This window comes from Acartia tonsa, chromosome 4 (genome assembly GCF_053477335.1).
Source record: "Acartia tonsa isolate MP-2025a chromosome 4, ASM5347733v1, whole genome shotgun sequence".
NCBI lineage: Eukaryota > Metazoa > Arthropoda > Copepoda > Calanoida > Acartiidae > Acartia > Acartia tonsa.
Window position 1 is genome coordinate 23,064,588 of NC_137263.1, and position 24,578 is coordinate 23,089,165.

A 24,578-nucleotide genomic window follows, 5' to 3' on the forward strand; every position below is an offset into this window, starting at 1 on the left:
TTATAATTAACAAATATATTTTATATAACAAAAAATTTAGCTTCACAAAAAGGGTAAAAAAATAAACATAACTATTAAAAATATCTTTCATAATATCATTCATGTTTTTTATATAAATTTCTGACATGTTCATTAATTAGGAACCCCTTATTTACCTCCCAGAGTTACAATGCTGGAATGGACAAGAAGAATCTAAACATTTGCCCGCAATTTCAAACCTACACAATATCTTATCCGGGTCTAGCAGCAGGCCCGGACTTGAATTAGATCTGACATGATTTAGGGGAGATATGTAATCATCCTTGGAGGACGATATGTCTTCTTTCTTTTTTTCATTTACTGCCGCCGACGGCAGAGAAACGGCTGGCGACGTATTGCCTCCATCTGAGGATTTTGCTGCTGGGATCACTGAAGGTTGGCCGCCGCTATTAGGCGGCTTCTTATTTTTACCTGAAATATTATTGCTACCTGAAATCTGGTGACCTGGGTCCTGCACAGGATGCGTGGAGCTAGCAGCCACAGCCATGCTGCTAAACTTGTGCGCAGAGTTCTTTATCTGGTCAAGTTTTTTCCTTTTTTTATTTGTCAATATAGAATCTGTTAGAATGTATAAAAACTTAAAAGCAAATAAAATTAAAATCCTAACTAGATTTGCACACCATTATAGGAGTCTTAAATTATTAGTTTAAAAGTTCGGGCACTACTAGTAAAGAACAAACAAAAAAAGCCAGTAAATACGATATCAATGTTTTATAAGACTTTGGGAAAAAGGGGACAATCTGAAAAAATCTTGAATGCTACTTTTCAATTAATCCTAAAGATTCTATCATTCCTGTATTCAGCAGCTCCTTTATCAGAAAGTTTATAGGCCCCTGGTCCATACACCTGTCCTCCCAGGGCCTCGCATCTGACCTCACTGTTCTCCATCTCCTCTCTCAGCTGGTTCACCTGAGTACCAACTCAGTTCCACACAATTACATTAGTCAAACCCTTCATACCAGGAATAAGGTATAGCCAACAAGCGAAATATGTCAGTTATAGGTAATATTTAAGGCGGTAGATAACAAAAATCGTAAATTCTACCATGTTTCTACTAAGTTTTGTGATTTCGTTGTTGGTATAAGCTACCTTTATACTCCCCAAATGTCATGATTAGGAAATCTACAAGTAAAAAAGGAAAAAAGAAAGAAGAGACCGCGAACCTATGCAAAAAAAGGGATGATACTAACAAGAATTATAGTGCCCCCCCCCCCCCTCTACAAAAATACATCATAATAATCAGTTTTAAAGGAAATTGGGGGTAAACTGGGAAAATGAGAAAAAGGAAATGAAAAATAGGAAAGATAAGAAGGAAAATAATAAAACAACCCCCTGCCTTGATATGGGAGTTCTTGATTTCAATCTTGGTGGTCTGGATGCCCGTCTCCCTCTGCTTGATGATCCTATCCACCTCCTCCAACTCCTTCATCAGCTTCTCCCTCAGCTTCCGGGCAGACTCCTGGTCAGAGCCCCACTTTTCCAGCTGAGATATCTAAATAAATAATACAGGAAATAGATTAATTTTGATTCGTGAATAAGTATTAGTCCTGATTCTTAGTTTCACTTTAATTGTACTTTATTCAGATTTCATATTTCTCAAAAGAGAATAAACGCTTAAACATATTCTTAAAATTGATTCCATAAAAGTTCTACTTACAAGTTAAAGAATTGTAAATTCTAAATATTCAACAATAAAAAAATAGTAAGAGGAAAAAATTGTGACGTACCTGAGCAGACATTCTGAAGAGAGCAGTTGTCAGACCACTCCGCTTTTCAATAACATTATTCTCCTCTTTCTTCAGCTCTGCAATCATCTCCGTGCTAGCTGTGGCTAGTGGTTTCATACCTTCAGTCTTTTTAATATTCGTGTTGCTGTTGGCTTTCGGCGCAACTGCTGTGGCCGAATTTGTTATTTTTGCGTTGCCGCCGGCAGTTGTTGGTTTAGGTCCTGAAGCAGCTTTAGTACCTTCAGTCTTCTTTGTATGCGTGTTGCTATTGGCTTTTGGTGCAACAGCTGCGGCTGATTTTGTCATTTTGTTGTTGTCGACAGCGGTTGTTGTTGGCTTAGGTCCTGCAGCAACTTTAGTAGCTGGACCTGCAGCATTTATTGGCTGTTTAAGTTTTTTAACACGGGGATCGGGGATTTTTGTAACTATTTTTTTAGGTACAACATTCCCTTTCTTTTCAGGTTCAATCTTATTTTGATTCGAGGTAGTCGCTTTCTTGACAGATATTTGTTTAGTGACTAGAATTTTGTTACTAACTACTGATTCATTCTTTTTTAACGAGTCCTCTTTCTTAGAAGTATCTTTTGATTTTTCACTCACAGTGATAGACAAGTCTTTAGTCTCTACAGAAGGAATAGCTTTATTAAGTTCATTTGTGTTTTCTGTACTTGGGTTATTTGTCAGAATATTGATATTTTTCTTGGCCTGTAACGGTGAATCTGCTCTACGAGATGGAGAATTTGGAGATGATCTTGACAATGGCGAAGGTGCCAGAGTCTTGGATTTATCTGGTGTTTTACCATCTGGGGATCTGGACTTTCCAGGGGAGCTGGGAGCTGATCTTGATTGAAAGGCACTTCTTGGTGAACGGGCTGTTTTATCAACGTCAATTGAGGTAGCTAGTTTAGATTCATCATTAACATCTTTCTTGCTCTCAGCTTCTGTAACAGTAGCAACAATAGTTTCTTTTGTCTTTGATGCTTCATTTTTATTGACCACAGCTTTCTCCTCTTTGTCACTTTTTTCACCAGGTTTCACTTTAGATTCATTTTCAACCAGAGGTTTTTTACGAAAATGAGGAGTTAGATTGTATTTCTTGACTCTGACCATTCGTTCATCCCCACTGAGGTTGATAGTTAACTTGGACTTGTTCTGCATTTCTTTCAGCAACATTTCCCTCAATATATCTTCATCTTCTTCATCGTTAGCATCATCAGTCTTATTATCTTCGACAATCATCACTTCAGCTTCTTTAACTTGTTTAGGTTTAATTTCAGCATTGGGTGTTATTTTTGTCGAGTCCTTCTTGATAATCTTGAATTTTTGCACTGTTTTTATTGTTGTTTTTACTTGAGAAACTTTGACTGGCTTACTATTAGTAATATTAGCTTGTTTAGGAATTGATTTTACTGACACAGAAACATTGGGTTGGACAGCTTTAACAGCTGTGATCGTGGACGCAATGACAGATTTCTGGGTGGCTTTACCAATCAATGCTGCTCTTTGTTGTTTCACTTTATTTAATTGATCATCATTTGCTTTTGCCACAATTGCTTGCTTTTTCAGTTTACTCTCCTTTCGAGCAATAAGCTGTTTCAGTTGGATATACTCAATCTGTTTTGACAAGGGCAGATTTGATATATCAGTCTTTTCCTTCTCCTTTTTGTTATACATAGCTTTTAACTGCATTGAAAGCCGTTTTTGTTTTTCCGGAGTAGCATTAGCTAAACTAGTCTTGTTCTCTTTCAATTGTCGCATACCCTTGAGGAATGACTCTAGATTGGACTGGAATAGTTCTCCTTTAGGTTTATCATCCTGGACATTAGTTGCTGGATTATCATTAGCATCACTTTCATAATCACTACTATCAGGTTCATTCAAAGGTATCACAGTCTTTTTAGACAAGTTTGGAAAATGTTTTAACAAAACACTGTTTGACATCTTTTTTATTGTGACATTATTATTACGTTTTTGCAACACAGCAGAGGTTTTTAAAGGCTGTTTTAATTTAGTTGGTAGTATTTCTTTTTGGGCTAATTTTGGGACTGCTTTAGATTTTTCTTCTGGAGGCTTAACATTTTCAATTTCTTTTACTACTTGGGTTTTAGCGGACTTTACAGGCGAGCTTTCAGATTTCTTCTGTTCATCCTTTTCATGTGACTTATTTGACAGCTGATCTAGAAGCATAGCCCGCAATGTCTCCTCTTCGTTGTCACTAATGCTACTACTCGTCAACTTTCGACGTTTCTGTCCTTTCGACTGTCCTTTTCTACTTCTCTGTCGCTTGGTTGCAGATCTGGACGAATCAGTTTTGCTGTTGCTGTAAATTACTTGTGGAGCAAAGTCGTCGTAGGATTCATTCACTGGGAAGCTCTTATTATTATGGCCGGTTTCAGGTTGTTGAGGTGCTTCAGGAGGCTTCCAATCCTGGCAATCAAGCTTTATTTTATTTTTACACGTATTCTTACAAATGTCCCATAAAATTAAATAAACAGTAACAGTAACAAGCCCTTTTCACTCCACAGGGGGGAGCATAGGCCGCTGACAATTCGTCAGTGTTTCTGTAACAATGTGGCTTATGGATATGGGATAGGGTTGTCAGCCCTAAGCCCTATGATTGCGGTGTAAAGCGTCCATTTGCCATCAGACAACCAACCCTTTGATTGCACGACCTTTGTCTGAGAAGTCCTAACTGTGCATGGTAGTGAGTTGCGCCTGTTTTGGGCCAAGGCATTCCCCCTACTCTAACTATTTATGTCGCGCACCTGACATAGCAGCAGTAGGAACCATTTTTAACGTCTTTAGTTATGACGCGGTGTCGGACCGAGAATCGAACCTATCACCTTCCCGACGACGAGCGGATGCGCTACGTGTTGAGCCATAAAATTAAATAGTCTTAGTGAATTTTGCTTGGTATTAAATAAACATATCGGCTAGTATTGATATTAATGTCAGTAACGGCAACTAATAATTTCAATGGAAGAAAATAAATCAAAGTATAATTGTGAATGGTGATAAAAATTGCAATTAAAATGTTCATTAGATTACAGCTTTTCTAATTCATATATTATAATCTTAAACTGATTTCAAATTCGACTTTTTTTGTGTCTCTTATAAGTTTAAGAAAAAAAAAGAGTGGAATGAAAATTAATAAAGCTTTTCCTGATAGGTAAGACTCTGTACAGTTGAAAGAAAATGGGCAACATCACTATACTCGGAACTTTCTAAATGCTGGGAAATCTGACTACTAGTCCCATATCCTGACCCGTACAGGTAGGATCCAGGATAGGCACCTTGTGTTTGCCAGGGGGAAGCTCCAGAAACAGATTGAGAATAATTAGAATTGCTTGTGCCAGGCAAAGGACGTCCAAATACCACATCCTGTGTTTCATTTCCATAATTGTTATAAGCTCCTGAATTATGATATGTCACGGAGTCCTGTAAATTTTGAAAACCAGTATTATTGCTAGAAGAAGAAGTGGTTGAGCCAAACCAGTTTTGGTTAGCAGAACTAACTAGCAGTGTTGGTGAACTAAATGAAGCAACCATCTGTGAGAATTTGTTGTCAGGTTTGGAGGGTGCACCTGTTACAACAGTTTGAATATTCGCTTCTTTCTTTGGAGGCGATGAAGGGGGCAAAGGAGGGGGCGGAGGCGTTCCACGTGGCGGGGGAGGAGGCGGAGTTGAGACATTTTGTGCAGGTAAAGGTGGCAAACTGGGAAGAGGTATATTTTCTGGACAATTTGGTATATCCTCTATGATTATACTTTCTTTTTCAGGTTCAGGTTCTTTGCGAGGACTGGCAGGTGGAGATACTAGATCTATAATAGTAGTTGTTACGTTCTTGTTTTCTTTGTTGACAACTTCAATTAAAGTTATAGCATCAGGGTCATCCTCGGCTGTAGACAATTCTTAATAAATAAAGAAAAATTTAATTATTTCCCAATATGACTTCGAAACCGACTAATATCGAAAATATAATTCACATACAGGATCGCTGTTTAAAAGATGGAATATTTTGCCATTCCCTGCCCTAATAGACTATTTTAAATTAAACTTTATGTATCTTTATTTGAAAGATTTGCAGCCTAAATCATTCAGGATAGATAATTGTTGGACTTTGAATCGAGACAGAAATGTTCCTTATGCTTTAAGAACTCAAGCTGACTTTGCTATATCATTTTCCAGACTTGCCTTAATTTCTAGATTGCCTTTTATTTCTTTACCAAAAACATGGAATAATTATGAAGAAATTTTGAAAGATCTAAAAAATAAGCCAAATTTTAATTTATTTAAACAACACTCAGGGGTGTATATTCTATATGGAATCCCCTGCTCAGGGAGGGGGGGGGGGCGGGGGAATAAAAAATAAGTGGTTGAAGGGAAAAAAATGTAAAAATTAAGAAAACTGAAATTATTTTTTCCATTTCCCCCCCTCCTTGGTGAAAAAAACAAAAAAAAATGTGTGGTAGGAGGGATAAAATAAATAAAATATAGAGTTCTTTAAATATTTTTCCATTTTCCCCCCTTCTTGGTGAGAAAAAACTAGGGGGGAAAAAAATAAAAAAATTTGTAGCAGGGAAAAAAAAATAATTCTTGTGCAGAATATACACCCCCTGACAACACTTGAAAAAAACAATGGTTGAAAATATTGAAACAAACTGCAACAGAATTCTTTGCCATATTTGCCATTTAAATGCAATTTGAACTGTTGTTGGTTGGAATGCTGCCATTATTCTATAATTTTATTATTCTGTGATCAAAAGTTGTTAGAATGCAAAAATTGCCGGGTTTTAAACATACTACTACAACGTCGACATTTCCTTTCACTTTTTTCTTTCTTTCTTTCTTTTTTTTGAACTACATGCTCCATTTACTTTTCATTTTTTAAAAAAGAAATTCAATTTTTTTTTCCTTATGATATTTAAATTTCATCTTATTTTTATTTTATTGTATTATATACTTAATAGGGCTTGATCTCTTTTTACCGCATGATCACAGTGTTATTGTTAAATAATCCACTTTATACTAAAAAATTCACACATTGTGTTTTGCGTTACGTCCTGCCACTAGGCAACATATTTGATATTTTTTGTGTATTAAGATAAATAAAATAAAATAAAACTATATAAACAATATACCTATGTAAATATTCATATCATATAATTGTGTTTTAATATGTTGACTGAAATAAATATTTTGATTTGATTTGATTTATCCACTGGGTTAGAACAGTTATTAAGCCATACTGAACAGTCATGTATTGTATCGTATTATATGCAGTTCTCTACGAACATAAACATGTACATTGTGGTTAAGGGTTCAGCCGTTTGCTTCATATAATATAGGGTAGGTAGAAAAGTATTTTTGTTTCAAGATCTCAAAAACGGATGGAGAAATTGGATTGTGTTTTAAAGGAAAGTTACATTTATGTCAAGTAATAAATGGTTTAAAGATTTCTTCACTGAAATACAATTACCTTCAGCAGTTTTAAGGTCATTAGTTTTTATATTTGGATCTTGTTCAACGGCTTCATTGATTTCGGCCTCTTCCGCGGCATCCTGCGCTTCTTGGAGTAACTGCTCCATCTCAAGGGCCATTCCATTATCCTGAAGAACAAAAATAATGTCAATTGTCAACAGAAACGTAAATCCACAATAATTTAAAGTTTACGGACTATTGTCTAAAAAAACTGTGCAAGATTGATACATTTTTTTATTGCATAATTGTTTTCTTGAGCTGGATAACATTAACCAATAATTTCCTTTCTCGTATTCATTCGAATCCGGTGGATAGGAACCGGTTCTCATCCATACGAAAAAACTATGTCTAGCATCGTATTATATCCAGCTTTCTACGAATATAAAAATGTACAATCAAAAGATTAAAACCAGTTTTTTTTAGCCGGTGCCTCCGGCACCTCGGGGCTAGAAAAACTAGTTTTAAACTTTAATTGTACATTCTATATCCGCGGAAAGCCGTTTATAATACGATGCGAGAAATAAATATTCCAGCATGGCTTCGAAACCGATTAAAATCCGCTGGATTAGAACCGGTTCTTAGCAACACTGAAAAATCAAGTATAGCATCGTATTACAGACAATTTTCCACAAATGTTGAAATAAATTGATAAAATCAATACCAGTTTTGTTATGTCGGGCCTACGGCATCTCGGGGCTAATCTTATAATTGTACATTTTTTATGTCTGCGGAAAGCTGACTATAATACGATGCTATAAATAACTAATACAAACCTCGTCATTCTTTAGCTGAGGATCTGCATCCGCTGCAAGAGATCTCAAGGCAATGAGACGCAGATATAGAATATCATCATCAATATCTTCATCATTCTCACTTGACTCTGCTTCCTATAAATAAAAAAGATTTCCTAGTTTTATGAAAAAAATTTAAAAAAATAAACGTAACTTCACCAGAGCCCATAAGGTATAAGAAGTTGGGCAATAAGTTGTTGTTTTATACATTTTTTCCATTTTTCTCCGCTTCCCGGCCCCCCTTAGAGAAATAACTAGGTACAAAAATATGTGGGAGGGTTAAAAAAAATGAGTACTGCAAAACATTTTCCACCCCCCTCCCCCTTTCCGGGCAAAAAACTAGGGGGTGGGGAATTAAATAATTTGCAGCCGGGGAAAAAATTAGTCTTGTACAGAATATACACCCTTGTAATCTTACCTCTGAACTCAGAACTTCATTTTCCGAGGCATTAGTCTCGCCATGGTGACTTTCCTGAGCATCATCAGATACTGGAATAAGCTTGAGAGGAGAGCCGGTGACAGCATCTATGTCAGGAGACTCGGGACTTTCTAGCTCATCAGCGCTCAACTCTTCTACGTCATCGGGTAAAACTGCTGGACCTTAATAAATAATTTTAATTGAGACTTTATTATAAATGTTGAGGTAAAAAAGGGATCAAATAAAATATCATACCTATTTTATGAACCCTTAAAGCTATTCCAAATGTTTTTTTAGGCAGATTTGGTAGGATTTGTTCCATAACCCTTTCGAAAATTAAGTAAAATAATATGAAAAAATGGAAATATTATCACTTGGATTTTACACCAAATTTTCATTTTCTCTTTTAAAGTGAAACAATTGTCTTAATTGAAGACAACCCCCCCCCCTTTCCCATCATGATATCCACGTATTTTCTACATTCATTTTTGTATATTATTAAATATAAACAACGAATTTTAATAAAAGTTCTGCTAGTGGATCAAGGAAATATTAGCTGTGTCAAATTTTATACAAACAATAAGATGCCGCCGAAAAAGAAGGAAACTGTATGTTTGCAGTGTAAGGAAAAAGTTACTGAGAAACAATACTCTGTGCAATGCTCCATTTGTGACAGATGGATACATAAAGATTGCGGCCTTGATGACGATGAATTCAAGTTGATTGAAAAAATATCTAGCAAGACAGGCAGCCATTTCTGGTCCTGTGAAGGTTGCTCATTGGGACTCTCTAAACTTCACAAAATTGTTGCTGAAAATGGGCGTGAAATTGCAACTTTGAAAACTAATGTTACTGATCTTTAAACAGAAAATACAAAACAAAACACTGATATCCAATCTAACAAGGACAATATCGCGTTAGTTAAAGCTGATGTTGAAAAGATGAAAGAAAGTTCATCTGCCGTTCAAAGCCAGACTGTTTTTGACGAACTTGAACAAAGAGAAGCCAAGAAACTTAACCTTGTAATTTTTTCCCTAGATGAACAAGATTCTGAACTACGGCCGCTAGAAAGAAAACAATTGGACACAGAAACAGTTACTAAAATCTTTCAGGATCTAGGATGCCAGATAGATGCTGAGAATGACATCAAGTTCATAAGTAGAGTAGGTGAATATGTCTCCAATAAATCTCGCCCACTGACTGTTGGATTTAAAGCTGAGGATAAGAAAGACAAGATCCTAAAATCTGCCTGGAAGCTTGCTAAAAGCAGATACAAACATATTTCAATATCTCCAGATCTTACAAAAATGCAAGTTGAGAAAGAAAAAGAGCTTATTGGCAAGGCCAAGGACCTGAACTCAAAACTGACACCTGAAGAAGCAAAAAACTTTCTCTGGAAACTGGTAGGGAAAAAAGGCCAACGACAGATAAAAAAATCTGGAAAAAAACAGAAAACAACCTGAACCAAAACAGACAAAGAATAGGAAGTGTGAGAAGGAGCAGGGAGGAGATGGAGGCGGACGACCTGCAGGACAACAACCTGGCAGAGGAATCCAGGATTCCAAACAAAAGACGTTGTTAAATGTTTTATATTTAAATGCTAGAAGCATTACAAGTAAATTGAATGACCTTACTTTACTTGCAAGTGAAAAAAAACCTGAACTAATTTTAATATGTGAATCGTGGTGCAATGATAACATTTCAAATTCAATTTTAACAATACCTGACTACTACTTAGAACCTAGTTTAAGACTTGACCGTTGTGACACACAATATGGTATTGGTGGAGGCTTATTGGTTTATGTGAAAAATGGATTTTCAGTTTTACCTATCGACAAAACTTCAGATTTTAATCAATACTGTAGCTTCAAGATTTTAAATAGTGACAACTCCACCAGTATTTTAGTTACTCTATTATATAGATCGCCAAATAGTGCTGTACAAAACAATGAACTTTTATGTGATATGATTGATAATTTACCTGTGAATGAACCACACATCATAGTTGGAGACTTTAATATGCCAGAAATTGACTGGCTAAGCTACAGCAGTCCAAGCAAATATCAACGTTTTCTTGATATTCTTGCTGATAAATCTTTAGACCAGATGGTGGACTTTCCTACCCATATTAGAGGTAATATGCTAGATTTGGTATTAACAAATTGTCCTGACCGTGTTGTTAATATTGAAAATGTTGGAAACTTGGCTAATAGTGATCACTGTATATTAAGTATTGATATACTGTGTGATGTAAACTTTGACAACAGTAATGATTTTATTTATGACTGGAGTAATATGAACTATAATGCATTTAAAGAGTATGTGATAAGCTTTGATCTTGAAAACACTATTAATGGCATGAATGTTGAAGAAAGTTGGAATGTGATTAAAAATACTTTAAACCTTGCAATAACAAATTTTGTTCCTACTAAAAAACGCTGTGAAAATATTAAACCTATCTGGATGAATAGGACTATAGTGAAACTTTGTCGTCAAAAAAGGAGGAGATTTGCCATTCTCTGTAAAAATAGAACTGATGAAAATCTTAGAATCTAAAAAAAAGTGGAAAAACAATGTAAACGTGCAGTGAGAAATAGCAAGAGAAAATATGAAAAAAAACTTGCTAAGGACACAAACCTTAAACCTTTTAATGCTTATCTACGTTCTAAAACAAAAGTTAGAAATAAAGTTGGCCCACTTGTTAAGAATGGAAGAATTGTTACAGACAGTAAAGAAATGGCGCAGATTTTTAATGACCATTTTGCCACAGTGTTTGTAAGTGATAATGATAATATACCTGAAACATTAACAAATGTTGATGGTCCATCTTTAGAAAACATTACAGTGACTAAAAAAGATGTGATTAAGAAGATTGATGCTTTAAAAAAGACTAATTCATGCGGCCCTGATGGTATTACAAGTCATATACTGAAATCTTTTAAAACTGAATTAGCTGGAACATTAGCTAAATTGTTCAACAAATCTCTTGCCTCTGGAGAAGTGCCAACCGACTGGAATCGTGGCAATGTTACACCTTTATTTAAAAAAGGTAGTAAAGGTAAACCAGAAAACCACAGACCAATTATATTAACTAGTATACCATGTAAAATGCTAGAATCGCTGATTAAAGACAAACTTGTTGAACATTTAGACAGCAACAACCTCATTAAATCATCACAGCATGGCTTCTCTAAAGGTAAATCTTGTACCACAAATTTATTAGCATTTCTTGAGGTTGTAATGAAAAACATTGAAGCAAATATTCCTATGGATATTGTCTATCTAGATTTCTCTAAAGCTTTCGACAAAGTTTCTATCAATAAGCTTATATTAAAGTTAGAAGCTATGAACATCAAGGGCAACCTGTTGGCCTGGATAAAAAGCTGGTTAAGAGGCAGAAAACAGCGTGTAGTATTGAATGGTCATGAATCTACCTGGATAGATGTCATCTCTGGAGTCCCACAGGGTTCAGTTTTGGGCCCATTATTGTTCCTCATTTATATAAATGATCTGGATGTTGCTGCGCCACTAGTTCAGGTCCTGAGCAAATTTGCTGATGATACAAAACTTGGACATCCTGTTTCTAATACAGCAGATAAAATAGTTCTTCAGCAACAATTAGATTTTGTTTTTAAATGGTCACAGGACTGGAGTATGCAATTTAATGTTGATAAATGCAAAGTCATGCATGTTGGAGCAACAACCATAACTTTGATTACTTTATGGATGGAAAAGCATTGAAAAAAGTTGAATTTGAGAAAGATGTTGGTGTCAGAATTAATAAAAACCTCAAACCTAGCCTGCACTGTAAAGAGTCCTCCAGAATTGCTTTAGCTATGCTTTATCAGCTTACTCGTGCGTTCCACTATAGAGACAGATTTACCTTTCTAAACCTGTACAAAAGATATGTTAGAGTACACCTTGAATTTGCTTCACCAGCTTGGAATCCTTGGCAAAGTGGAGATATTGAAGTTCTTGAAAAAGTGCAAAGGAAGGCTGTTTCTATGATATCTGGCCTAAAAGGAGAAACCTACGAAGCTAAGTTGAAAGAAATAAATCTGATGTCACTAGAAACTAGAAGGACAAGAGCAGACCTGATCCAAACATTTAAAATACTAAATGGATTAGATTCAGTTAATGCTGACACTTGGTTTACAAGAGTTGAGCAGGGAAGGCCAGCTACAAGAAACACTAATAGTGAAAATTCATTACAGATTGATTTCAAACGTACAGAAATTACCAAAAACTTTTTTAGTACCAGAGCAGCAAAGTCATGGAATTCACTTCCAAATAATGTGAAAACTGCAGTGAATTTGAACATTTTTAAGAAAAGACTAGATATTTATTTGAACAGATGATTCTGTAAACCTCTGACAATGGTCCTACCTGGACTCTACAGAGTACTACAACAATAAAACAATAAATAAAAAACAAAAATCTGTATCACCTTTATCCGAGTTTTCCAGTTCTTGTTGAAAAATTGGAGAAGAGACACTAATATCTTGATAAGCTTCGTGTTGATTATTTGCACTAGTATCCAACTCACCATCACTGAAAAATGTTTTATATTAAAGAATCGATATATTATTACTTGGATGTTGCATCAGATTTACATGTACTCTGATAAATTAATACTCGCAGCTGGCTACTATAACGATACCCTCCATCCATCCCCATTACCTCAACCCCTCACCTCCTACTGGATGAACTAACCGACCAATAACTGAAGGTACATATTTGCAAGCTATATTGACGACAAATTTTCCCCTGTCATTATATCCACGTACGTCCTGTATCCATAGGCGTCCAAGGGGGGGGGGGGGGTAATGGGGCGATTACCCCCCACAAACGAATTTGGGGGTGCCTACTTAGGGGGTGCCGTATGCACCCCCAAAATTTTTTTCATTTTACCCCCCCATTTAAAATTTACCCCTACCCTGGGGGTGCCGTATGCACCCCCAACCATTTAGGAGGGGGTATTTACCCCCCCAAACAATTTTTGGGGGGTAAATACTCCCCCCAAAATAGAAAATCTCTAACAAAAAAAATTTTTGCGCGTTAATACTAAATTTTACCCCTGCCAACAGATTTCAGGGGGGGGTAATTACCCCCCCAAAGCAAATTTTACCCCCGGGGTGAAAATTTTGGGGGGGGGTAAAAAAAAATTTGCGGCGCGCTTCGCGCACCATTTTACCCCCCCTCCAAAACCGAATTATCCCCCCCTTAATAAATTTTTACCCCCCCCAAAATAAAAAGCTTGGACGCCCCTGCCTGTATCCATTGCTTAAAGCGTCTCCTTTCAGTTATTATTTAAATTAATTAATTAATGATTTTTCTACACGTTTGCCTATCATAGCAATTTTCGAAAAATATTTATTGTAAATGGCACTTTATTCGCTAAATGAAGGTGGCGTTTTTGATTCCAGACATATACTTATAACAAGGTTGTAAATAGTCAGGGATCTAAAGGGATAAGACAATGGCCCATATATTGATACATATTATATATCCCCAATAATACACAAAATGAATCATTATGTAGATTAAAATTATTGGCTAAAACGTTTGAAAACTGAACTAAATAATACAAAATTCAATAAAAGTCCCCAAGGTTGTTGAGCCAACGAATAGGAATCCGTTATTATAAGACTTTTAGGACTATTGTAATAATCAGCCCAATATTCTCTACCTCCCTGAAAAGAGTACCTTTCTTTGCTATGTTAGGCTTGTGTATAGTAAATGACAAATAATGGGAATGCCTTTCTACACACTGAGAGAGGATACAATTGGCTGTTTATTACAAAATTCCTCAAAGATTTCTTATTAGTAGGGTTAACAACTTTGGGGAATTTTACTGAATTTTTGGTTTGTTTATTGAGTTGAGTGTTTAAACGTTTCAACTACTAATTTCATGCTACAGAAGGGGTAATTTTAATGTGTCATCATTGAGGATGTAAATGTATTTATCAGCCATTGTCTTTTCCCTTTAGATCCATGATAGGAATGTCTATTCACACCAAAAATATTGAATTACCTAATAGTGGATAAATTATCCTCATCTGATAGTTGAGATATTTCTCCATCCTCCAATTCATCACTACGATCATTATATTTAACATCATCACAGTCTTTAGGATTTCTTACAGGAGAAACTTCAGGGGTAGAACAGGATGAAGACATCTTAGCATTATTAAATCATTTACTAAGTCTGAAAATACAAAAATAAGCGTATTTAGTTACAGTATCATCACAAGAAATTTCAGTTTACCAGTAAAGGTATCAAAACAAAATAAATACTTAGGGGAGTGGGGGATGATGTTCCACTTTTAAAAACTCAAATGAGATTTGGCATGACAAATTCTTGTACCTATATTTATAAGAAACGGGGATAAATCCAAAGTTAAAAAAAATGAAAATATTCAAGTCCAATTTATTTTGAAAAGATCTTAACTTAATCAAGAAGAGTCAAGTGAAAATGTGAGCGAGAACTTAAAAATAAAAATACAGCGTTCATGTGTCAAAAAATGTGTGGATTTTTCTGTAATCATTATTATACAATGCCAAAACCCAGTACTTTTTTGGACAAAGATACTATTTGATTTAGGTTACACATTCGCCAAACCCCTATCTTTAATTTACTGGGATATAAAAATGCTTCAAAATAAATGATTAAGAATGATACAAATGCGTTTATGATGTACATCGAAAAACAAGTAAATGCAAAAATGGAATTTACATATTATAACTTAGAACATACTAGATTATGTACATAAAATTTTGATATATGAGACAAAATAATAGCAAAAGACTATATTGCTTTAAATAGAAAAACTTGTTTTGTTTACTAGAATTTGAAGAAAAAAATGTATTATCTTTACTTTAAAAATAATTATTTTTGAAAAGAAACTTTCCATTAAATCAAATAAAAGATTTAACATGATGATGTTGATTTTAAGAAAAAACAGTATATGCGATTATGCATATCACAATTCATTTCTCAATATAAAAATAAGAGTTGAAGAAAACATACTTCTATCGAGTAATGAGTGTTTCTTTTCAAATTTGATAGAAAAATGCTAAAAAATAAGCGTATTAGTAGTTTACAAGCTCAAGAAGATTTCCATACAAATAAGCTTAATATTGAACTGGTGCTCCTCCCAGTTGTTGATTAGCCGGGCCAGCTCCTGCCGGAACATTTGGTTGGAGATTGAAAATGGTCAGGATCTCGTTGATCCTCTGGCGCCTTCGTTCGTCATCTGGCATGTGGAAAGCTCCGTTGATGATGTCTTTCTTTCGTTCTTGTATCTCCAGCATGGTCTCCTCAATAGAACCTTCCTATAAAGACAATGACAATTAGACAAAATGGTAACACAGCTGGATCAATAAAATAATAGCATTAGTTTTTTCTAATTGATAATTTCTAAAATAGATTAATATAAAAGAGCCCGTTTCATTTTAATGCTTTAAGAAAATCATTTTACGAACCGCTAAAACTTTCTTGTACTTTCGCTTCTACATGTCAGTTGAAAATAAATATAATCTTAATTTGCGGAAAACAATAGCAATATTCATCCAAACCCACATCAGTGCAATATTAAGATTTTTTTTGAAATATACATGTATGAAAACAAAACTTACCACCGTAATGAACTTATAAATAAAAACATCCTTAGTTTGTCCCATCCTATGAATCCTATCAAAGCACTGCCACTCTGCGGCAGGATTCCAGGCTGGATCCATCAACAGGAGATGATTGGCAGATGTCAGGTTCAAGCCAACGCCTCCAGCTTTCAGGGACAGCAGCATGACTGTGGGAGAGTTGGGGCCAGTTGTGTGGAATACTTCTATGGTCTCCTTCCTGTTTAAAAATATTAACACATTTTTTTATAAGTAGCACACAATACTTTAACCTGCCCACTAATCTTTAAAAGGCAGAACGAATATCTGAAGAATGTCTTTCTTAGGGATTAAATATGCAGGGCGACCACTCCGAAATCAAAAAAATATAGTATTTTTATAGTATATTTTTTTAATCCATATAGTATATATAGTATATTTTTTAAAACTCATATAGTATGATATAGTATCGGACTTAGAATTATTTAGTAATACATAGTATATACAATATACATCATCAATAATAACTCAAAGCATAGCTGTTATCAAAGCAATTTCACATATAAGGGGCCTACTCTGTGATTATGAGGCAAGGTATCAATGTGAGATTATAGGTTATTTAGGATAAAAGTTTACGTTTGGTTAGTATTTCACATATATTTAATCATTTTTTGGATAGGTCTCAGGTTCAGGTGCTGCAGGCTATCTGGAAAGGTAAAAAAATTTAGATTTCTGTTTGAAGAGTTAGTTAGAGATCAACTTATAAAACAAAATATGCATCTTTTTGGATGTTATTAACATAAATGAAGAAAAAATTAAAATAGTCCTCCAAGTTCTGGTCTTGCAGGCCTCCAGGTCCACTCTGGACAGGTTATAGATATTTTTTTTATTTGAAGAGTTAGAGGCCAACTAATAAAACAGAATATGCATCTTTTTGAATGCTATTAACATATCTGAAGAAAAAATTAAAATCGGCCTCCAAGTTCTGGTCCTGTAGGCCTCCATGTCCACTCTGGACGGGTAAAAAATTAAAATTTCTTCTTTGAAGAATTAGAGGTCAACTTATAAAAAAAGAATATACATCTTTTTGGATGTTATTAACATAACTGAAGAAAAAAATTAAAATCGACCTCTAAGTTCTGGTCCTGCAGACTCTGGACAGGTAAAAATAAAACTTCCCTAATTGAACAGTTAATGGTAAATTTATTAAACAAAACGAGCTTATATTTGGATGTTCTTTATATATTTGAAAGAAAAAAATAAAATTGGCCTTCAGGTTTAGGAGCTGCAGGCCTCCAGGTGGACTCTGGACATGAATAAAATAAAAATTTTAAATTTAAGGAGTTAGAGGTTTATTAAACAACATAAGCATTTCTATAGATGCTATTTATATGTTTAAAGAAAAAATGACAATCGACCTCCAGGTTTGATGCTGCAGGCCTCCAGGTGGACTCTGGACAGGAAAAAATCAAAATTTCTTATTTATGTAGTTAGAGGTTAGTTTATAAAACACCATAAGCATCTTTTTAGATGTTATTTACATATCTGAAGAAAAAATACAAGGGGGGGGGGGGGAGTTCTGACAAATTTGCGTAAACCTGGTATTTTGGCTTTATCTTTGGACAGAGAGGATAGGTTATTAAAGATAAAATCATTCTTATATGATGAATTTTCCCAAGTTTTAAGATTTTTTGGATAGGCCTCCAGGTGGTCTCTGTACAGGTAAATGAAAAATTTTTTTAAAGAGTTACAGTGCATGTTTTTTTTTCTTCAAATATGTGAATAACATTAAAAAAGAAGCATATTTTGTTTTATAAGTTGACCTCTAACTCTTAAAATTTTTTTTTTCATTTTTACCTGTACAGAGACCACCTGGAGGCCTGGAGCTCCGGATCCTGGAGGCCTATCCAAAAAATCTAAAAAATTGGAAAAATTAATCATATTGATTTATGATTTATTTTTAATAACCTATCCTCTCAATCCAAAGATAAAGCCTATATACCAGGTTTACGCAAATGTGTCAGAACTCCCCCCTCCCTTGACCTCCAGGTCAAGGTGCTGCAGGCTTCCATGTAGACTCTGTCCAGAGAAAACCTGGAGGCCTGAACTTGAACTCTTCAAATTAAAAATTTGAGTCTTTTACCTGTCCTGAATGAACCTGAACTTGGATCCTGATATGTTAATATTATCCAAATAAATGCATATTATGTTATATAAATAGACCTCTAACTCTTCATATAAAAAATTTGATTGTTTACCTGTTCAGAGTGGACCTAAAGGCCTGCAGGACCTAAACTAGGAGGCCGATTTATATATTTTCTTCAGATATGTTAATAAGATCAAAAAAAAAATACATAATCTGTTTTATAAGTTGACCTCTAACTCTTAGAATAAGAAATTGATTTTTTACTTGTCCAGAATGGACCTGGAGGTCTGCACGGCTTGACCCTAAGGGCTGATTTTCAATTTTTTTCAGATATGTTAATAACATCCAAAAAGATGCATATTCTGTTTTATAGGTTGACCTCTAACTCATCAAACAAAAAAATTTGAATTTTTACCAGTCCAGAGTTGACCTGGTGGCCTGCAGGACCAGAACTTTGAGGCCAATTTAAATTTTTTTCTTCAGATATGTTAATAACATCCTGAAAGATGCATATTTTGTTTTATAAGTTGATCTCTAAATTTTACAATTTTTTTACCTGTCCAGAAACCACCTTTTTCCTACCTGAACCTGGAAACTTATCCAAAAAAATATTGAATATAAGTGAACTACTACCCAAAAGTAAATTTTTGTCCCAAATACCCTATAGTCTCACATTAATACCTAGCCTAATAATCACTGAGTAAGCGAAAGTGGTAAAACTTACCCCTCACCCTTAAGTTAACTCTATGAAAAATAACTGATATTTATATCATAATCACAAACAAAAATATATTTTAAAGGATTTTCTTAATTTATGCATTTTAGTCGTATCACAGTATCTTTTGAGCCCCCCGCAGGGGCTAGAAATAAGAGAAAACCTACTGTGAAAATAAGACAAAACGCTCCTTAAGAGGCGTTGTCACAAAACTGGCAATATTAGTTTTTTGCTATATAAATGTAATATTATATAGTATATATAGTAAATTTTGGTCAAGTAAAGGTTAAAATATATAGTATATATAGTAAATTTTGGTCATATAGTATGATATAGTATCCAAATTCATCCTATATAGTATAAATAGTATATATAGTATGCAGTGGTCGCCCTGAATATGTTTTTAATTAAAATATTGTATGAAATATTCAGTAAATGTATAGAAAATAATACAAGTTACCAGAACAGTTATTTTAAAACTGCAGTGAGTAAAATACTAGGGGCGAAAGAGCAATGCTTCAAAAATTATTCTTATATGAGTTAATCTTTTTTCCGAAGAATAAAATGCTAAGAACTAACAATTCAGAAAGCTGTTTTTGTGACATTTGACAAAATAATAGATTTGAAACAAATACTAAAGCACAAACCTGTCAGCTTGACTCATAGTTCCATCAAGCCGGACAAACTTGAATCCCTCTTTAGTCAGCAACGGTTGGATAATGGAGAGAAAACTTGTGAACTGCGAGACAACAATCATTTTGTCCTCCGGTGCCTCTTGTCTTATACGAATAAGTTCCTTGAGAGCTCCGTTAACCTTGTTACTGCTGAAATTATAGCTAATGCTCTCGAGAGCTTTAAGGGAATCCTCCTCAGATTTCTTATTACTGTCATCATCATCAAGAGTAGGATTACTAGCCTCCAGCAACTCTTTCTTCTGAAGATTTCCTCTGCATAATGGGCACAATGGTGGCTTGGTCTGGTCAATAACTCTTTCTATGCACTCGCGACAATAGACATGGGAGCATAGAGTGATCACTGGAGATTTCAGGTCTTCTAGACAGATACTGCAGTCTTCTGTAACTCCATCCCTAATCAAATGCTTTATTAATGTCTAAATATAACTATTGGACAACTTTGTCAACTTTAGATTGGAATTTTTTTAGGATTAGACAAATAATAGACTAACAGACAGGTGTAAATGCCTTTATTTAGAGCAGCTGTGCAAATAAAAATATCACAGAATCTACCAAAAGAATGGATACAGAAAATACAGCATGACCCTCAAAAAAGTATTTTTAAGCATCTTACGTGGAATACTATGGAGAACAAGGACATATGAATTTTTTAATAATTCATTGAGAAATAAGGGCTGCAGATGCTTAAAAATACTTTTTCGAGGGTCATGCTGTACATTATACGTGGACATTATGATAAGAGGAACATTGTCGTCATATAGGTTGCTAACATGGACAGCATTTATAGGTAATTTCGTTCATGCAGAAGGAGGGGAGGGAATGAGGTAAAGGAGTGGATGGAGGCATCTTTATCTAGCCAGCTACAAGTTTCACTTTATTAGACTACATGACAATCTGGTGTAAGATGATAAGATCCAAGTAATAACAAATCCATTACCACTAGACAAATAAAAATATTTAAAATATCACCTGATCATCTGACTCAGTTTCTCTGTCAACCTCTTGATGTGGTCAGCATCATTAGGGTTGTCGGGATTGACACCCCCCAGGTTAGCCTCAGCCTCCACCATGCCAACCAGCTGTCTAGCCAGCTCATCCTTGTCATGCAGGGTGTGGATCCAGTCAATCTCTTGAACTAGCTCTCTGTGACAACACATTTGTCTGAGCCTCAGCATAAGTACAAGAATATGAGCATAGTTGCGCATCAGTGTTCCCTTCTTCTGGTATCTAAAAAATAGGCCATTTTAATATTTTTTTTATCAATTTTTTAAAATGAAAATTTCCCTTATATTTTCGCTCGAAACTTATTTCAATCATAACATGTTCAGGGCAAAGGGTTATTTTTGTAGAAATAAATAAACAAGTATGTCTCAAATGATTCAAAAATGTCTAATTTGGAGTGAATAAGCCCAAAAATTCGACGGGAAACAAACCTCATGAAGCAACTACCATAAAATATCAGAGCTGTAACTCTACCTTTGAGTTTTAGGTTTGGTTTCAATATTTGTCTCATGCGCCTACCCCACCCCCTCCCCCTTTATATAGGTTTTTTAATTGATTTCATTTACCTTGCAACAATTTCAGTAGCTTTTTCTTTTATTAGATCATAACAAAACTTTTCATCTTCAGTAAACTTGACATCTCTCATGATAACAGTTTTAGTTGGAAGCTGGACTATGGGTTCACCATTCTCTTTCTTGTCATTCTTAGTTCTTCGCAAACAGATTGTATCCATCAGGGTCTGCAGTCTTTCAAAGCCAATAGCTTGGCGATTCTAAATTAAAAATGTTCTACAAGTTTTGAACTTAATATTCAACAATATAATCTGGCCTGACTTTAGATTGAGTACATATGAAAGACAAAGCATCTTTTATCCAAGTTCGACAGATATTTTTTGTAAATAGATTGCTTCGTTGTTCCATTAATAAAACAAAAATTGTAATTGCTGTTAGGTACTTACCTTGCAGGGTCGCTCAATCTCATGCTTAAAATCAACCATACTCTCCGAGTATAGATCAAATTCAAGCCAGTGAACTAAAGACCATAACTCCAGCAGATTATTCTGTATTGGAGTGCCAGTCACCACCCATCTCCTCAATGTGTTCAACTCTTTGGCGGCTTTAGCCGTCTTGGTTCTAAAGAAGAAAATGCTTGTTTTTAATTGTATTTTAAATTTAAAGTTTAAGACAATGCTCGATAACTTGATGTACTTGCCCAAGGAAAATACACAAACTCAACCCTATTGCAGATTTTAATTAGCGGTTGAAACGTTTGGACACTCGACTTAATAAAGCAACCAATCAAAAATCATTAAAAGTCCTAAAGTTGTTAGGCTAACGAATAAGAAAACATTATTATAAAACTTTAGGGACTATTGTAATTAACAGCCCATTTTCCCTTCTATCTCTTATTTAATGTAGAAATCATAAAGTTCTGGATGTCAACTTTCAACCCGGCAATAGCAAATAGAATAAACTTTTTTACCTGTGGTTCTTAATGTAGTGTCCTTCATCCAACACAACCCGTAGCCACTTGGCCTTCATGAGTGGTCCAATCCCGTCCGTGTCGTGTTCAGCTGCCAATGTTCCATACGTTGTTATTACAATGTCACAAGCATTCAGCTCTGCTCCAATCTGGGCCTTGGAGGCTCCATAGTGGACATGAACCTTGATGTTAATATTGGACTCCACGTGTTTGTCAATCTCAGCACACCAGTGACTTATAAGACTGGTCGGACATACAATTAGTGTTGGCCTCCGACGTGAGCCACGAACAGCCGGCTCCTTAGAGGGAATGATACGATTGACGGGGTAGAAGTTGGTTGTTGATATTTTTGTGGTTGGTGCCCGGCTAGTTGACGGTGTACCGCCCTGCAAAGATGACACACTTGAAGTTGAAATGGAAGAAGTTACAGTTCTAGTTGTTGTGATGTTTGTAGCAGCAGCATCCTGGCTAACTTTAGGTTTAACTGGTTCAGATTCAATCTTTGGCTTGAGAGTATCATCAGTAGTAGCAGATGGTGTCTCGACAGCTTGGAAAGGTATGGAGCTAATGGGAAGGTCATCATCCAAATCAATATCGGATATTCCAATATCATCACTGTCACTGGAATAATCACCACTAACTTCAATCTTTTGAGGTTTTGGTTTCTCGTCTTCATCAGATGATATAGAATTATACTTGCTCTTCTTCCTAGCTGGCTGTACATCGTCCTCGCTTTCAGAATCCCCCATACCATCCATGTTTAAGTTAGGATTCATGGTCGTGTTGTATAATTCATCCTAAAATAAATATGTATTTTATAGTTTAAAAACCTTTCAGAAGGCGAAGCTTTTCTATAATTAGGATAGGTCCATCCGTAACGGTTAGCTCTTTTCGTTAATTTAGACATTTTAGAATTCAATTGACATATCTATTTCAAACTTTGCATGTTGATTCATATAACAGTTAGGTACGATTTGGAAAGCATAGCAATTCTACATTTGTTACCAAAAAGTCCGTACGTCCATTTAAGTGTTGGTCCTAAGTAGGTTATGCGGTATTTGTCAATAATTCAATAATAAAAAAATGTCTCTTAAAAAGTTATATCCCCATCACAAAAATATTCCAACGTCTAATTAAAGACTTATTCAAATGTGTGAGGAAATCCTTGGGGCAAGCCAAAAATAGCTTGGGGCAAAAGCCATTAGTCCTTAATAAGGTATTATTTACCTTTTGTTCCTGTGACATTTTGGACCACTCATCATAGACCTCGTCTTTTTCTTCATCAGCATGATTTACAATAGTTTTATGTTCAGCATTTGCAATCTTACTTCGGAGATCTGTCTTGGAATCCTTTTAAATATATATAATAGACTATAAAAGTTGGAAAGATTTTTAATCAATATAATAGATTTGAAATCTGCATAAAATTTTAAGGATTTTTTATAAAATTCGTTTTTTATATAATTCTTTATTTAAAGGCGCAAATACGATTTAAGTTAATAAATTTTGACCAATAGGATAGCTGGATTGGAAACTACCTACGCTCTAATTGGTTGAATGATGTACGTCACTTAAGCTTCTCTAATCAGAGCGCAGATAGTTTTCAATCCACCAATCACAGATCTCAAAATTATTTAACTTAATTTGTATTTGCGCCTTTAAATAAAAAATTATATAAAAAACTAATTTTATAAAAAATCCTTTAAATTTTATGCAGATTTCAAATCTATTATATTGATTAAAAATCTTTCCAACTTTTATAGTCTAATATATAATATACCTATAGAGTGGATTTAAATAGATTGATATTAACATTTTAAACTATTTTTGAATGCACCCCCTCCCCCCCTCCTCTCTTCCCTGGAGAGCTGGGTATCCAAAAAATTATAAAAGTTAAAAGATAAAATACTGGCGAGTTAAAGTACCGAATAAGAAAAATAAATGGTCGCTGGATCTGCAATTATTGCAAGAAACTCAAATAAATTATGAATATAATATATCTACATTTTAAGTTTCTCGAAAATCCGTCAAACTTTAGAAGACAATTCTAGCTTCTTATTGGCTGATATAGAGTATTTCTCTAGGTTATTTGTAGTGTAATTCAGTGTCTCTATTAGCGTAACAAACTAACAAACAAACGGACGGACGGCCAGACACACTTTTTGGAAACCATCATTTCGAAAGTCCCGAAGGCCATAGAAATGATGAAAAAGCATTGAATTTGTTTTGAAAAGGTAGAAAAAGTAAACACTAGTTGCCTTTTTTCAAAGAGAGAAAAAATAATTACCTTGACCATGATATCAAAATCATCAATTTCAAAATCTGAATCAGAACCCAGATCACTAGAGGACTCCACCAAATTTTCTGATTTAAAGAATTTAAACTTTCCTCCAGACTTTGACCTACAAGACAATAAAACTAAAACTTTTTACATCATAAAAAAAATATTATATTAATACAAAAAT

At 34.8% G+C, this 24,578-nt stretch overlaps 2 protein-coding genes across 8 annotated transcripts in view; both read right to left on the reverse strand.

Annotated features, from left to right (window-relative positions):
- On the reverse strand, positions 1 to 14,666 carry LOC145315394 (uncharacterized). The gene is made up of 10 exons (XM_080155376.1): positions 14,491 to 14,666; positions 12,904 to 13,007; positions 8,457 to 8,638; positions 8,021 to 8,134; positions 7,246 to 7,375; positions 4,920 to 5,677; positions 1,767 to 4,229; positions 1,376 to 1,531; positions 830 to 948; positions 1 to 569 (listed from the first exon to the last, which is right to left on the reverse strand). Exons 1-10 carry the CDS (start codon positions 14,634 to 14,636, stop codon positions 152 to 154), a joined length of 4,590 nt encoding a protein of 1,529 aa, XP_080011502.1. The 5' UTR covers positions 14,637 to 14,666; the 3' UTR covers positions 1 to 151.
- Positions 14,664 to 24,578, reverse strand: part of LOC145316471 (DNA-dependent ATPase/E3 ubiquitin-protein ligase HLTF-like) — a 15,892-nt gene continuing 5,977 nt past the window's right edge. The window contains exons 10-20 of one of the 7 annotated variants that reach the window (XM_080157003.1): positions 24,401 to 24,515; positions 23,341 to 23,463; positions 22,114 to 22,910; positions 21,590 to 21,764; positions 21,198 to 21,403; positions 20,599 to 20,856; positions 19,582 to 20,022; positions 16,095 to 16,314; positions 15,487 to 15,791; positions 15,079 to 15,333; positions 14,664 to 14,779 (exon numbers count right to left, since the gene is read on the reverse strand). In XM_080157003.1, coding sequence (XP_080013129.1) covers positions 15,591 to 15,791; positions 16,095 to 16,314; positions 19,582 to 20,022; positions 20,599 to 20,856; positions 21,198 to 21,403; positions 21,590 to 21,764; positions 22,114 to 22,910; positions 23,341 to 23,463; positions 24,401 to 24,515 — 2,536 coding nt within the window. In that variant the 3' untranslated portion in view covers positions 14,664 to 14,779; positions 15,079 to 15,333; positions 15,487 to 15,590. Of the gene's footprint in view, positions 14,824 to 15,078; positions 15,363 to 15,486; positions 15,792 to 16,094; positions 16,315 to 19,581; positions 20,023 to 20,598; positions 20,857 to 21,197; positions 21,404 to 21,589; positions 21,765 to 22,113; positions 22,911 to 23,340; positions 23,464 to 24,400; positions 24,516 to 24,578 lie in introns of all 7 variants that reach the window. The other 6 variants (XM_080157006.1, XM_080157004.1, XM_080157000.1 and 3 more) reach the window with 6 other exon arrangements.

Coding starts and splice junctions, on each gene's coding strand:
- LOC145315394 (XM_080155376.1), bottom strand. CDS start 14,636: ATGTCTTCATCCTGTTCTACCCCTGAAGTTTCTCCTGTAAGAAATCCT. Junction 8,639..12,903: donor ACTGGAAAACTCGGATAAAG/GTGATACAGATT, acceptor TTATTTATTAAG/GTCCAGCAGTTTTACCCGAT. Junction 5,678..7,245: donor TGACCTTAAAACTGCTGAAG/GTAATTGTATTT, acceptor TTATTTATTAAG/AATTGTCTACAGCCGAGGAT.